General features: G+C 34.3%; 2 protein-coding genes across 2 annotated transcripts; both read right to left on the bottom strand.

Moving 5' to 3' along the window:
• Positions 1-1041: 1041 nt before the first annotated feature.
• LOC107949096 (uncharacterized) lies at positions 1042-2932 on the bottom strand. The gene has a single exon (XM_016883810.2). The coding sequence runs from the start codon at positions 2037-2039 to the stop codon at positions 1188-1190; it is 852 nt and encodes a 283-aa protein (XP_016739299.1). The 5' UTR covers positions 2040-2932; the 3' UTR covers positions 1042-1187.
• Positions 2933-3703: 771 nt separating this feature from the next.
• LOC107949095 (coatomer subunit alpha-1) lies at positions 3704-9169 on the bottom strand. Its single transcript, XM_016883809.2, has 4 exons — positions 9000-9169; positions 8637-8881; positions 7232-7726; positions 3704-6970 (listed from the first exon to the last, which is right to left on the bottom strand). The coding sequence occupies exons 2-4, from the start codon at positions 8842-8844 to the stop codon at positions 4020-4022; spliced, it is 3654 nt and encodes a 1217-aa protein (XP_016739298.2). The 5' UTR covers positions 8845-8881; positions 9000-9169; the 3' UTR covers positions 3704-4019.
• Positions 9170-15876: the final 6707 nt, after the last annotated feature.

Raw genomic sequence — 15876 nt, 5'->3', positions numbered from 1 at the left:
CCCTCATATTTAATTACTTACTTTTAAAATAATTGAAAAATAAAAATTAAACGGTAAACTATAAAAATAATCACTTTTGTTTGTCTCATATTCATTTTATTCACTTATGTTTGAAATGTTATGTTTTAGTCACTTACGTTATTGTTTTGTTACGAAGTGGTCAGTACCGTTAAATTCCATTACTTCCTTAATGACAATCTTAAATGCCAATTTGCATGTCCAATTGCTCGGATGAAAATATGTTTTTAATTAAATAAATTTAATTTAAACTACGACGTAGGACATCCAAGTTAGCATTTAAAACCCATTTGGACTACCACGTAAGACCGTCGTTAGGGAAGTAATGAAGCTTTAACGGTAGAGTGACAATCTTCGTAACAATTTTCGTAACAAAATAATAACGTAAGTGACCACTATAAATGACTAAAATATAATCTAAACAAATAAAAATAACTATTTTTATAGTTTATCTAAAATTAAATTAGTCCATTTTTATAGTTTTATTAGGCACAAATCAAAGGAATTGATAAAATGATTTAACTTTGGATATCATTTTCATTGTCAAAACTTTTCAAACACACATAAAACAACCCCAAATTTCCCCAAGATCCCACATGTGACATTTTAGAATTTTTTACTAAAATTCTAAAAAAAATAAATAAGAGGAACATTGTCAGACAGAATTTTTTTTAATACAATTCTTAAAATTATCAATATCCTCTATAAATTATACTTTTTATTTTAAAAAAATATCAATACTAACTGAATTAAAATTTGTCTAATACTAATTTAAAATTTTGATTTTGTTGATAGGATACTAAATCACAATTCACTTCAATATAATTATAATAGATCAGTTGACATTATTTTAAAAGAATATTTTCAAATTAATTCCTTCACAAATAATATTTAGGAATTGTTTTAACTTCAAAAAGTCCATCAGATTATGAACGTTGAAGCAATCAAAATATGAAGCAAAATAAAAGAGAGGCTACAAATCAGATCTATTAAATATATATATAGAACATGGAAGAAGCCTAATTAATAATAATAAGGTTATTATTAACAAGTAACCAAATCTAAGTAAGCCAATGTCAAATTAAATTAAAAACCCTAATAATTACAACTTTAAAAAAATTCAAATGAAGATTAACCCAATTAAAAGATCTAAAATATTGTTGATTTACCTAGAAACTGTGCTTTAATCCAAGCCCATGCTTCCCATGAACGCATCCAGGCTTCACATACAGATACGGCGATTTCTTTGAAGTGTTCATCTTCGCGAATGCCCTTTTCCCTAATTTCCTCATCCTTTGCCTTCCAAATTTCCCACTCAATGCCTTTGGAACCAATTCATCATCCAAATCACATCCATAATCATCATCAACATCGTCTTGATCATCAGATCCATCATGTGATGGATCATGATCATCATTATCTTGAATTGGAGCAGGGAACGGGATGAACTTTTTCACCTCCGTTAGAGGAGGAAAAGGGAAAGGCATACCGTACACTAAGTTTCTTCTCGATACTTCATCACGATGAAACGATGCATCGTCATGTGATGGATCATGATCATCATTATCATGATCATGCATCAGGTTAAGCCTTTTCACCACCGTTAAATGGGGGAAAGGGAAAGGCATACCGAACGCTAAGTTTCTTCTTCTCGATAATTCGTCACGATGAAATGATGCATCAACATCATCATCTTGATCATCAGATCCATCAAGTGATGGATCACGATCATCAGTATCTTGAATCGGAGCAGGAATCGGGATGGACTTTTTCACCTCCGTTATAGGGGGAAAGGGGAAAGTTAAAGGGATAAACGACTCTACGTTTCTTCTCAATAATTCACCACGATGAAACGAGACATCATCATCGGCATCATCAGAATCGGTAACAGAGGAATCAATGAATTCCCAATGGGAAAGATCATCATCAACATCATAATCTTCATCAATGAAAACAAATTCTTCATGATCTTCATCCATTGTAGGTAAAACAACACCATAAGATTTGCTTTGCTTCTCCATTTTCTCCTCTCTCTCTTTCTCTCTCTTAATGGTAGGTGTTTGGTTTTCGAGTGATTTGAGTTTCCTTTAAGAAATGGTTGAGGATCACAAGTTAGAAGTTGTAAATAGGTCCACGTCTTTCCCACCAATAATTGTAAGCCACGTGTCAAAGAGACTCCCAATTAACTTCCTGACCTCTTTGGTTGGGTTAATTCACTAAAAAGTGCTCAAATGATGAGTCAGATTTTAAAATTGATTTATTAAACTTCAAATTTGAATCTTCAAAATTAAGCGTTGTGTCAATCATATTCTTACATCAGTCCAGTTGACGAAACGTGAACTTGTATTTAGCGTTATTAAAAAAATTAATTAACACATGCTTGTTTTAAAAGAAATCAAGGATGCACGCCAAAAATCAAATCAAATCCGAAAAAAATTGAAAAAAACTCACACAAAAATAAAACAAGACCCATATATTACAATTACATAAATAAAATTTGAACCCGAGCCTTTGCGAACTGTGGGAATGCTTCATTAGCAATTATTATTAATTTTGTTTTGTAACTAATAAAAATACATAAAGAGAAGGGGAAACTTTGGTCCTTTTTTCCCATGGATTTGGGTCATTACTATCGGATTTGGTCCGCTTTGGGAGAGATTCCAATGCACGTGCAAAAGGCAAAGTCGGCAAAGGATTCTTAAAACTGGGCCTAACAAAATGTCCTTACTAATGTTACATCTGCCTTTTCTGGTTTTTTTTTTAATAAAAAGAATTATGAAAAACCTCAAAGAAAATCAAATTTATTGTACAAAAACTTTTTTTCTTTAAAAAATGCATGATAATCATGTTTAGGATTTATATAAATTTTTAATTTCTTTTGAGAAACTACTTAATATATCAATATTCACATTCTATAAATTATTTCATATAGATAGTGTCCTAAAAGAGAGTGGCAGTAAAAGTAAGCAATTGGAAAAGCTTTTCCCACGTTTCCACTAAAGAAGATTCATGTCGAAGTAACCTAACTAAAGCATAAAAGGCTAAAAGCATACTCTTACTTTTTCTAAAATATTAATGTCCTCCATACATATTTGGATATCACATAAAAATATTATTCCTTAAATTATATGATTTTTTAAAAAATGTTAGATTTATCCATCTCCAACATACACTTATAAGTGAACAACATATACAAAAAAGCTACATCACCCCTTTAACCACAGTAATTAATAACGTTAATAATAATATGAAAAACAAAGAAACAAAAACTAAATTAGATTAAAATATACTTCAAGTCCCTATATTCTTTGTACATTATTTTCAAGAATTTATTCTGACTTTGTAGATTTCAAAATTCAAGTATAATTGTTAACACCTCTAAAATCTTCTTTTTTTTTAATTTTGTTGGTGTGACAATTTAAAATAACAGAAATCCTCACTTAATAACTATGTAAAAAAAATGATTGTAATGAACCTAAATTTAATAGAACAAAACAATTGGACTTGTGCTGTAGTTTTAAATCTGAAAAGTAGAATGTAACTCCTTGAAATAAAAGTTCCCAAATTTGCAAAAGTAGTACGGGGACCAAGGGGTTAAATCCTAAATTTCAGCATACTAAAACCATAATCCGACCTTTCCAATGAGATCGAGGTGCCAACCAATCAAAACTCAGAAGAATGAATATCACTTAAATCGCAACATCAAACCTTATGTGTTCAAGTTCTACATGTCACATATAATCCATTATCAAGGCCTCCACAACTATGCCATTCTTGTCTATGAAATATGAAACAGCTGAACAATTATACCAGAATAGACTGAAAATTCTATAATTCCAGTTACGTTCTTGCATATGAAATCCTAAGGAACTCTATTAAGGGAATAAAGACAAAAAAGAAGAAAACGAAATAGAAGATATGAATCGATCAACGTGAACGTTTTTGCAGACATAAGGATCAGCAGAATACAGTTCAAAAGTATATTAAAATTTGGAAGCTTTTTATCGTACCTGTGAAGGCGAACAAAGCAACCCTGAAGCATCTGCCCCGACCACTGCAAGATCACACACCGTACACAATTGTCCACCCTGGGTAGGTACAAAGCGAGCGGTGCAATATGGGCATGATACATCCTTCTGTCCTCTGTAAATTGGCACATAAGTTGCCCCACATGTCACGAATGGGTTTCTGAAATCATAGTTTAGTTGAGAGGCATCGGTCATATTCCTCTCAGCAGCTTGTAGCACTTGCCTCGCGGTCTTAGCTTGATTCTCATTTGTCGGGTTTGTTTCTAGTAGACGTCTGGCAAAGTTAGCTGCTGTAGCCAGGTTCTTTGCCTTGTAGCAGACGGTCATTGCATTTAACAGAGCAAGTCTGAGGTGAGGCAATTGAAGGTTGCAGTGGGTGAAGTAGGCAGCAAGTTCCTGTTGGCGGACTGGATTGTCTTTCATTTCTCTTCGCTTAAGCTCCATCTGCATACCAAGAACGTACTCCTTAGCGATAATAATTAACTCCTTGACTTCATCAACTTCCCTCCTTGATTCCACAACAATAAATGGAATCGTATGAAGAATGCTGAGAAAGAGCCGAAGAGCCTCGGTGAATTTTCCAGCCGTTGTTGCCTTGTAACCAGCCTTCAGCTTTTCATCCAACTGAGAAAAATTGAACACAAGGGCCGGTGGAGACCTCACATTAGGACTACCAGACTCACTCCACCCCCTCTCAATTGCCAATGACACCACAGGAGCAGATGAAAGTGCACGAAGATAGCTATGGCTGCCAGAATGAAGATCAAGAAACATGGATTTCAAAGGAGCAAAATTTCTTATTCCAAGTTGCCTGCTCAGCAAACGCATTGCTGTATCAAAATTGCCTGCTGCTGCATGATCAGCAGCAAGAGATGATCTTTGAGTCCAAATTTGACTCACAGGCATACCGGGAGTTGGTGCCACAAAAACAGATGAACGAGCATTGTTAGAAACCCTTGGTGTCTCAACCTCAGGGGGGAGTTCCAAGTCTTCAAGGTCCCATCCACCCTCCTCTTCGTTTTCTTCAGCCACTTCCCCATCTTCCAAAATTGCAGCAACATCCCCATTTTGCAAGCCATCAACATCGACCACATCAAGATCCTCACCCCAATCACCTTCTGCACCCTCCTCCTCTTCATCCACACCACCCCTGCCAATACTATCCAATCCACCTTCGAATATGCCTTTCATAACTCTCAAAAGAGGCCAATCACCACCAGACACAACGGGGGTTGGAGGCATCAATAAGGATGGTTCCTTCCCTGTTGGCAAAGGAAGGACATCATCTCCCAACTCAGCTGCTAACCTATCAGCCACATCCTGTAGCCCATGGACTGATGCTGTAACATAAGCAAGAGGCAAGTGACCAGCATTCTCCAAGATCTTAACACGTTCCTTTATATCGCCAAGATACAAAGCATTGTGAAATTGACCCATAACATCATTCTTAACTTCTGCAATTTTCAGCATCTTGGACAGCTTATCTAGGTTACCATTTATGAGATAAAGAAAAGACAGCCTCTCAAAGTTCTTTGTCCTCTGGTAGGCATATTCCACTATACCTGCATTGCCTTGGCGAAGGGCCTCCACACCCAATCTATACCAATGATCTTTGTCATCGATCTCCTTAGCCGATGCAACAGCAATTTGAATGTTCCCACTCTCGAGAGCCAAATTAAAGCGTGTTTTCTCATCTTTCACAAAATGGAGAGCCACCTCAGGAAACCCTTTCTGTTGCAGATAAGCAATCATGGCTTCACCACAAAGCTGAGAGTTCCTTATCATACTCATAACCTGATCATATCTCTTCTGAAGCAGAGAGAGCTTGAAAATGTATTCAGTAGCATCAATGACAATAGCCTTATTCTTCCCATCACGATCCAAGCAAAATATAGTATTTCCTGAAACCTTTGTTATGTATATGGGAACCTCAAGCGTTCGAATTATTCCACAATCTCCATTGGGAAGGCAGTATTTTATGTGGTTGAGGGTGGAGTAGATAAAAACACCATTGTCATCCCAGGCTCCACTCTTTACACGTATTGTCTCATGAAGAGTGCACCGGTGAACAAGCTTCTTGTTAGTTATGACAATCGTATGCTTGCTAAGTAAAGCAACATTCTCCATGTCATTAGACCAAACAACATATTTCACCAAAGGGGTTTGAAGATCACCAAGAACAAGCCTCTGCTGGAGATCAAATATAACTACTCTATCCTCTGATCGACACAACAAGTTACCTGTTCCAGCATAAAATATTGCATCCGTAGGCACTGGAAGGCCACTCTTTTTAACCACCTCATTCTTTAAATTCTTGATCAAGACTTGATTGTTGCCTTTGTCAAGAACAGCAAACCGGTTACGAGCTACAAATATAGCAGAACTACCAAGACCTTTCTTTGCCTCCTGCATCTCTCCCCTGCCAAAGCTATCTTTTGGTATCACATACAATTCATAAGATCCTCCATCCACATCTGAGCAGATAAGAACAGCATTTTCAGTAGGACTGTAGGAAAGAGTTCTTGCACTTTGATTCAGACTTGCGGAACCAGGCCGTCGAATTGGAATAACTTGTGCCTCCCTTTGAGTCGAAAAGTCATAACACCTTAAAAACCGATCCTTGGCATAAAACAGAGATTCCCCACTCACTGCAAAAGCAGGACGCTCTCTCTCTAGCTTAAATACAATCATGCCACTGTCATGTCCAGCTGCCAAAACATTCATCTCAGGATGAACAGCAAGAATCCAGAACCTGTCATGTTCTCGACGGAAAGTTTGAAGTCCAGTCCTCTTTGTTACATCCCACACACGAATACTTTTATCCTCGGAATTAGATACAATGATGTCTAGTTTGGAATGGAACATAACACATGATACGTTATTCATGTGTCCTCTAAAGGTATCCACTTCCCAAGCCTTTGTCTCTGCAAAGAAATAAACAATTTACTTGATCCCACAATAAATTTAGGGGTCTAAATACTCAGGTGCAGAATATATAATGGAGAAATTGAGGTAGCTTGGCTATAAAAGCAAGGGCTATGCTGCATATATAAATTTTAAATGGAAAAAGGTAAAACTTATATGAAGATTTTAATTGGCCAATGTGAGTTTACAAAAAGCATTAATCAACACATCTAGAAAATGAAATATAAATGTAGAAGCAGGTGTGGTTTTCCTATAATTACCATTCATACGCCATAATTTCACTTGGCGATCATCTGCTCCAGAGACTATCAAAGGTAAGGTGGGATGAAATGCAGCCCAATTTACTCCTCTGTCATGACCTTCCAACACATATTTAACAACTGCATCAACGCCACCAAAAAGTTCTGAGTTCATCTGACTGAAACGTAAAATATCATCTGCTGGAGAGGCAGTTTTCTTATTCAAGGAACCAATATCCCAAACTCGAACGGTCTGATCAAGGGAGGCCGACACGACAAGGTCTTCTTTGGGATGGAATGACGCACACATAACATAATGATTATGACCAGTTAACACGGAGATACAAGTTCGTGACTGCCAGTTCCATATGCGGATAGTCTGATCATCACTGGCACTCACAATCCAAGGATTCTCATGATGAAACTGCACAGTTCGAATATAGTCAAGATGTCCAAGAAGGGTAAAAACACATCTATGCAACTTGTAGTTCCAGACCTTTATCTTGTAGTCATCCCCTGAAAGCAAAAACATCAATTTTTAGTATCACTTCTATCACACAAGATCCCTATGCTCTGAAAAAGAAAACCATAGCACCAAAAAATAACACTTTTTTGAGCCAAAAAGTTTTCAAATCCAGACCCTCCTTGCCCAAGTTGACCAGGCCCGGAAATTTTCAAAATTATGAACTCAATAGCATCCCTTCTCAGCAATAAATCTATTCACACAGAAGCTTAGCATCTAAGGTGCAAGGTTGAACAGCAAGTTATTCACTAGATAGCCTGTCAGCCAGAATTATATTGTTATCTTTGCAGTCTCGAATTCCTTTCATAACTAATTTACTTGTTTCTTTACTTCCTTGTTTGGTACTCTGGTTATGTGATATCTACTATATTTTGTAACCTAGGAATCAACATGTATGGTCAGGCAAAATATCATCTCAGGCTTCTGCTATCAAGCAAATTGTTGAAGGACACTTAATTATGGTTCAAAGCTGCAGCAGTGCAGCTGATAGACACACTAAACAGGAGATCGGGTGCTAGTTATAATCCTTTTCAGAGCTAATTCAATGTTTGCTTCTTGTTGTCACTACTCACTAATAACAGCTTTTTCAGCTTATTTTTGGGGCCAAATAAAAAATAAAAAAGCATAAATATATAAAACTACCGAATAAATCTATATCATATATGAATTTCTCCTATAATTCCATCTATGGTTCAATTGACATTCATCACTCAGCAACATAAGGTCTAGAAGTTCTAAATCAAGTCCAACTACATGTTCTATAGTAACTGTCGATCCAGCATTATCATATGCCTTGGATTTCTCAAATTCCATAAAGTAACAAGAAAACATAGATCACTAAAATAATCGACCAGATTTATGAAGCAAGGATCAAAACCGAGCGCAAAGAGACGAAATACGAACCTCCAGAGACAAACAAAGGTTGAGACATGTGAAAATGGACACCGCGAACAGGGCCATCATGTTCGTCGAATCGATCAATCAAAGTCCCCATTCGATAGTCCCATAACTGGATCACACCACTGTGTAGACTGGCTAAGATCCAAGGCCTCTTAGTGTGGAAACTCAGTCCTTTCACTCGATTGCTCTTCGTCTCAAATTTCGTCAACATCTTCTCTTTTTTACTCTCTCTTCAACCGTCAATTTCCCTGCAAAATAAAAATAAAAAGAAGAAACAAATCCAAACCAAATCATGAATTTTGAATCGGCAATTGAGCAAATACATGAAAGATATGATTAAAGTTCATAAAAGAATTAAGAAGTTACCTCAGATCTGGTCCAAATCAGCTAAAATTAAGAACAAATTTGGAAGCTCTCTTTGGTATTTTTCCAGTTTGTACACGAAAAATAGAAAGAGAGTGTTCGATTCTCTCTTTGAGCTTTGAATTTTATTGTTAGTATTTGGTAACTTTGGTACTGTTTGTACTTTGCGTTGGTCTCTAAGCGGAGAGCTTCTCCCTTTCCTATTTTATAGCTTCTACGACGTCGTTTCGTGATGGTAGAAATATGATTGTTTTCTTTATTAGCTTTAATTAAGAAGTTTTAAAATCATGTTACATCAATTAATTATTTTAAAAGAACTTTGATTACAACTAAAAAAGTGTTCGAGGCAGTGATAAAATATATTGTAAAAAAATGTAAGATTGAATATTTGAAATAATTGATAATAGAAAATTAGAAAAATATTATATTTTTAATATCCTTTTTAAATTAAGGTTTTTTTAATATTAAAGTTACTTTTTAAATAAACAGTCAATTTTTTTAATAATCTTATTATAAGTTCTAATCATATTATTTGTTTTATACGATACTTAGAAGTCTACTGATAATCACTCCCCAATCTATAAATAAGAGGATAATGAGTTTCAATGCACTTGAACTCACGTTCTCACGTTCTCCTGCATTGACAATAATGCCCATGCCCAGGGATGGATCTAGGATTTTACTTTACGGGGGACGGAACTACTAAATCCGAACAACTTTTTTTTAATGTAAAAAGTTTTAATTCTACTCAATATGCAAAAAAGAATAACTAATACTATACTAAAAATTTTATAAATATCATTATAATTCTAAAAATTAAATTTAAAAGACTTGGTAAATCCTACTTCTCGATACTAGGCATTCTAAATTGCATTTTCCGCTTTTTCATAAGATCAAACTCATCAATGATAAAATCTATTGAAAATTCTCGAGCTATCTCTTTTTCGATGTATGCCACCAAGTAAGCTGAAAAAAAAATCATCCTTCATTCTATTACAAAACCTTGTCTTCATAATTTTCATAGCTAAAAATGCTCGTTCGGTTGTTGCAATAAACACAGGAAGAGTTAGCACAAGACGAATAATTCTATTAAGAAGAGGATAAGTACTTGACTTATTTGTCTTAGCTAGCACTTAATACAACTCGGCAACTATAGAAGCTTTCTGCAACTCTGTGCTTTGATGAGCATCAAGTTGAAAATGCTCCAATTGAATCTTCATGTGTAGCTTTTCTTGCTCCGTAAAATCATTTGAATAAAAATCATTCATAAGCTTGCAGATATCTTCCACTCAAAAAGTTTTGTAATTATTGTCTGGATCCAAACTAAGAACAAATAATTCCATTGCCTCATCATTAAAGCAAGAATTTATTTTTGTTAGCAATGAATATATTAAACCGATAATGATGCTCAATTGTGAGGCTATATCTCTAGATGCAAGACCGACCTCAACCAACTTTGTACAGAGCACTTAAATGGGGATTTCTATCATTTGATCTTTACAAAATAACTTCAAATTCTCAAACAAAGGATCCCACCTATGTTCTCCGAATTTCTGAAGAAGCGTTTTAGTTGATAACACCAGTTGCATCGCGTTTAGTATATCATGCGATTTATACTGCAATGCTTGACAAAGATCATCAACGATCCCAAGCATCTCAATCATGAAATGCAAGATGAAAACAAATTCAATGGATGTCATTGCATCATATATTCCATCATCTTTACTGTCAATCAACTCCACGATATGAGATGCCTCATGTCTCTTAATTGATCATGCCGCTTGCTTGAAGAAGCAACCAAATTGATTATACCTGTAAAGTATGAAAAAAATTGATAAATAGGAATAACATCTTTGGATGCAACTATTAAAGTTAATTGAAGACAGTGAGCGAGGCAATGAACATAGTATTCAAATCAGCATTTTTTAGCAAATAATGCTTACAAACCGTTCCATTCGCCACACATATTACTTTCACCATCATCTTTTAAGAAAGTTGCCCCCACATCTTCATTATAAGAAGCCAAGAGTTTTATAAGTTCAAGAAAGTTACCTTAATTTCTTAAATCTTGTGCTTCATTGTGTCCGCTAAAGGCACAACCTTAAAATACAAGCCAATTGACAGCATCTATTGACACCTTGAGCTATAGTCGATTTCTTGCAACTTGTTCAGAATTTTGTTTCTCAATAGTCCTCTCAATATTTTGCAAGGAATTCTGAAGACTGAGATAATTTTTCATTGTATTCTTACTTTTTTTTACCTTAATTTAATAAAAAAACCTGAAGACTGTAATAATATATTAAACAACAACATATTAGGAAAAAGAAAAAAATAATAATAATAAGTCAAATAAATAAAGGATATAATTTATGCAAAAATATTTACCGACAGGACTTTTGCGCAATAAGCTTAGAGGAAGATAATTTGTATTTTTTTCTCTGTGCTCTTAATCGCGGCATCAAACTCCTTTCTTTTTCTCTCAGCAATGTCAGCATCTTAATAGAGGAAGATAATTTTTTAGCAAGACATACAAATCAAAATACAAGAAAGTTACTAACTTAATATGTATGGGTATAGGCCAAATCAATTAATTCTAGAATTTGGCTTTAAAGTCCATATTAGACCTCTAAGTTTAGTCTTTCAAAGTCTATCATACAATTTGGCCAAAGGGGCGACCGGCCCTCGCACCTCCTAGATCCATCCCTGATTAAAAGTTAGATTACATTTTACCATTTCTATTTAAAAAATGGATAATTTGATTCTTGCACGGTAGATCAAGAGCAAATCCTTCTGTTAAAAAAGTCATCGACTTTAGTATAAGTTACATGTGTCACACTATGTTTAACTATTTGGTTATTTTGTCAGCCATGTCAGTTTGTAATAGTAAAAATAGATGAAATTTTTAACAGGAAAAATTTATTTATAAGAATTAATTAACCCATTTTTTTAGTAAAAGAGACATAATTTTGTTAGCCCTTTCACATTTTGTTAAAAAATCCACTTTGCTCGTGTTATTTTTCAAATACTCACCTATCGTTAATGGTTGATGAAAAATCCACTAACCCTTAAAGTTTATTTATTAAATAAATTTTAAATAAAAGCACAACTTTACCTTTTATTAGTGAAGCATTATTATTTTGTTATTTTTAATCTTTATATTCAATTTTTTAATTAAAATTAAAAAATAATTAAATATAAAAATAGTTTAGTGATATTATGAATTGTTGATATAATCAAATATTAAACATAACTTAATATTTAGTTAATATCAATGTTTTTCTTTTAAATGTTACATATGCAGCCATAATTACAATTACAAAGAGTGCATTCGAATAATTAAAACTAAATTAATCATTATAAAGCAAAATTAGACTAATAATCAAAATAAATTCAAACTTACACCAAAATAAATAAATAAATATATATATAAGAGTCCACATATAGTAAGATATAGACTAAATTAAATATAAACAAAGAACCAACAGATGGTTTATACAAGGCAAGACTCGAATCTAGTCATAAGTGTGTTACCTCATAGGATATCGTTAATCTCTTTGGAATAAATTCATTTTTGCAATATGATCTTATTTTGTCTCATGGTAACCATTACATTTTCCTTCATGAAAAATCAATTATTATCCAATAGTAATCAAGTCATTTATCACAAAGATGAACAACCTGTGATCATATTTACTTTTCAACAACCATGTAATGCCAATTGAAAGGATATCATTTACCAATATCTCAGGCAATGAATTCCACTGTTGCGAATGACGTTACATACTGTAGAAGTTGTATACTCAACGCATCAACTATGGATTCCTTATATATCTATTTGAACTTAGGTTTTTACTTACATCAAAGTATACGAGTCGTGCATACATAACTTGTTGCCCACTCAGGATTAAGGTATGCTGCACTTTGAGCATCACAAGTGAATAATTTCATAAACGGATTCAGGATCTATTCTTCTTAAGTCCAGTTCGATGTACTGTCAGTTACATTTATGTCTCTATATTCTAAGAGCCATCTGCTCTGATGCCCAAGACTGATATTAGTCTTTCAATCGGTTTGCTTATTTTTTATTAGGCTAATGACATGTTTAGGTTCACCTACTAATATAAGTTGTCTTTCCGTATTACAATCCGACCACATAATACCACTTAGTATTAGTTTAAACATTAAACAACCAGTGAGCCAATATTTGTTTCTATTTTGCTTTGCATACAAAAACTACATGAGGACAATTATACAAAGTATGTTAATGTAATCCATGAATTATTTTGTTAACCAATTTGTTCAAAAAAATTACAAGTTTACAAATAAATATACTACACTTAGGGCACCAGATCCAACAATAGACCCCCAAAAGTTCAAGTATAACTCAAAGTCCACTACTACTAAAGAAGTTTTGACCACACTTGAGACTGCTCATAAAGAAACCAATACTATCAAGCAGTCTAAGTGTAACACCCCCTTACCCGAGACCACCGCCGGAGTCGGGCTTGAGGCGTTAACAGACTTTATCACTTAAACAATTTCAAACACTTTATTTCACCTTTCGTAATAAACTGCTCATCTACATCACAGTCGCTAAAAAAATCATATATCGAGTTACGAAACTCGAACTTTAAATCCGTAAATTTTCCCTGAAACTAGACTCATATATCTATTTACTAATTTTTTTCCAGAATTTTTGGTTGGGCCAATTAGTACAGTTTATTAGTTAAAATTTCCCCTATTTCAGTGTTCGACTGCTCTGATGTCTGTTCACTACGAATCACTTTTCTTTCTGTACAGAATTTAGATGACTATGTCGTTTGTTTCTATTAAAATTAGACTCAATAAGGAATCTATACATATAAAATATGACTCCTAATTATTTTTGTACAATTTTTAGTGAATTTCTAAAGTCAGAATAGAGGATTTAGAAATCGCTCTGACCCTGTTCCACCAAAACTCAAATATTCATATTCCAGTATTATCCCACATTTTTTTTTCACGTTAAATTTCATTTAGCAAACTTGTTTCTCCCGGTGAACACTTCGGAAAGTAACAATATCCGGTGGTTTTAGGACATAGCTCCACACTATTGGGCTAACATGTAATTGTGGCATACGCACTTAACGCCACTTTTCTAATTAACATGTATAACCGTGGCATATCCACTTAGCACCACTTACATGTTTAACCGTGGTATATCCACTTAGCACCATGTTAATGAATCAATATATGTAACCGTGGCATATCCACTTAGCACCACGGTTATATGTGTAACGTGGTGCTAAGTGGATATACCTCCAGATATAAATGATTTAATGACTATGACTCAAGAAACAACGTAACCAGAACATGTGTAAATGTACAATTGGGATAGTTTTACTATGGAAAGCATGTTAGTAAATTGCTTATTATTTTCATGCGATCTTACTAAGCATAAAACTTACCCCCTCATTTCCATTTCTTTTAGTGTTGTCAGGTTAACTCGGGGTTAGAGATCGTCGGAGGCAACATCACACTTTCAAGCCAACACCTTGACAGTATAAACAAATATGCTAGAATTATCAAGTGAGTGGTATGTATAGGGACCTAGTTTTATAACATGTGTTATTATAATTTGGCCAAATATATTGGTCGTTAGTGAGCTAATGATTCTGACTTATAAATCTAGCTATTCATGTTACGTCTGATATTGGTGATATGCATATGCTTGTTTGCCATGCATGGATGGTAATATGTTATGTGTTGTTGTAAGAATGCTATGCTTGTGTCTTGATTGTGAATATATAATTACTAAAATATGCCATGTCAATTGCTATGAAAATGTATAAGTGTATGTAGGTAATTAAGGGTGACAATTGGCTTGGAACATAGCCTTGAAATTGACCATACGGCCTAATCCACACGGACGTGTGACTCTCCGAAGCAAGAAAATTAGTTAAGTTGCCCAAAGATTTTCAAAGTTCTTGGTTTAGTCTCGAACCACCCCAATGTATGTTATAGGTTTCGAAGACCTATATAAAGGATGATATGCATGTGTTTGAGATGTTTTAATTTTTGGTGAAATTTTGTGGCCCGGTTTTACATGTTGTGAATGTTTAAGTCCGGTAACGCCTCAAACCCTGTCCCGACGTTGGATACGGGTGAGGGGTGTTACATTAAGCTTTATATGCTATGAACAAGGTTTGAGACTTTGAAGATGCAAGATATCTAAATTCTATGCAAAGTTACATGACATAACAAACTAGGCATTTTCCCTTAATAAAAGTATCAAATTTTAAACTAGTCATAAAGCTGGTTAGATCTTTGCCTAAAATTTTTTTGATCAAGGTGACTGTTATAAAAAAGGCAAAGACCATTGATATAATGAGGATTGATGAGCTCATTGGTTCACTACAAACCTTCAAGATAAATCTTGAAGAGATAAGAAAAAGCAAGGGAAAAGCAGAAAAGAATATTACATTGCAAGCTAAAATCCCAATTGCAACTAACGATGAAACTACTATTGAATATCTACAAGAGCAGCTAGTCTTTCTCAATCAAAACTTCAATAGAGCATTCAAGAAGCTAACTAGGAGAAACAGAAAGTTTGATGTAAATCACAACTCTAACAAGGCCAAAGGAAATGAGTAGTGATCAATGAAGATGCAACCAATGAGAAACAAATGAATACATTGTCACGAGTGCTTAAGGTTTTAGTCATATTCAAGTTGGATGTACCAATACATTGAATGCATTACCTAGAGTGATGAAGATCCCTCTGGTGGATCAAATGATTTTTTTGGAATAATCAAGGTATCCTACATGTTCACCTTATGGTCTATGAAGATTAACCTTTTTAGAGTTTGTGGTTGCCCTTCCTAACAATGCCATTTCTATG

Source organism: Gossypium hirsutum, chromosome A04 (assembly GCF_007990345.1).
Source record: "Gossypium hirsutum isolate 1008001.06 chromosome A04, Gossypium_hirsutum_v2.1, whole genome shotgun sequence".
In the NCBI taxonomy this organism is placed as follows: Eukaryota; Viridiplantae; Streptophyta; class Magnoliopsida; order Malvales; family Malvaceae; genus Gossypium; species Gossypium hirsutum.
Note: the sequence above shows the minus strand (reverse complement) of the source record. Positions and strands in the feature narration are given on the sequence as shown.

Excerpts from the sequence above, each read along its gene's own strand:
- LOC107949095 (XM_016883809.2), bottom strand. The coding sequence starts at position 8,844 with ATGTTGACGAAATTTGAGACGAAGAGCAATCGAGTGAAAGGACTGAGT. Across the intron at positions 7,727-8,636 it reads ACCTTTGTTTGTCTCTGGAG|GGGATGACTACAAGATAAAG; the intron begins GTTCGTATTTCG and ends TTTTGCTTTCAG. Across the intron at positions 6,971-7,231 it reads GAAATTATGGCGTATGAATG|AGACAAAGGCTTGGGAAGTG; the intron begins GTAATTATAGGA and ends ATTTCTTTGCAG.
- LOC107949096 (XM_016883810.2), bottom strand. The coding sequence starts at position 2,039 with ATGGAGAAGCAAAGCAAATCTTATGGTGTTGTTTTACCTACAATGGAT.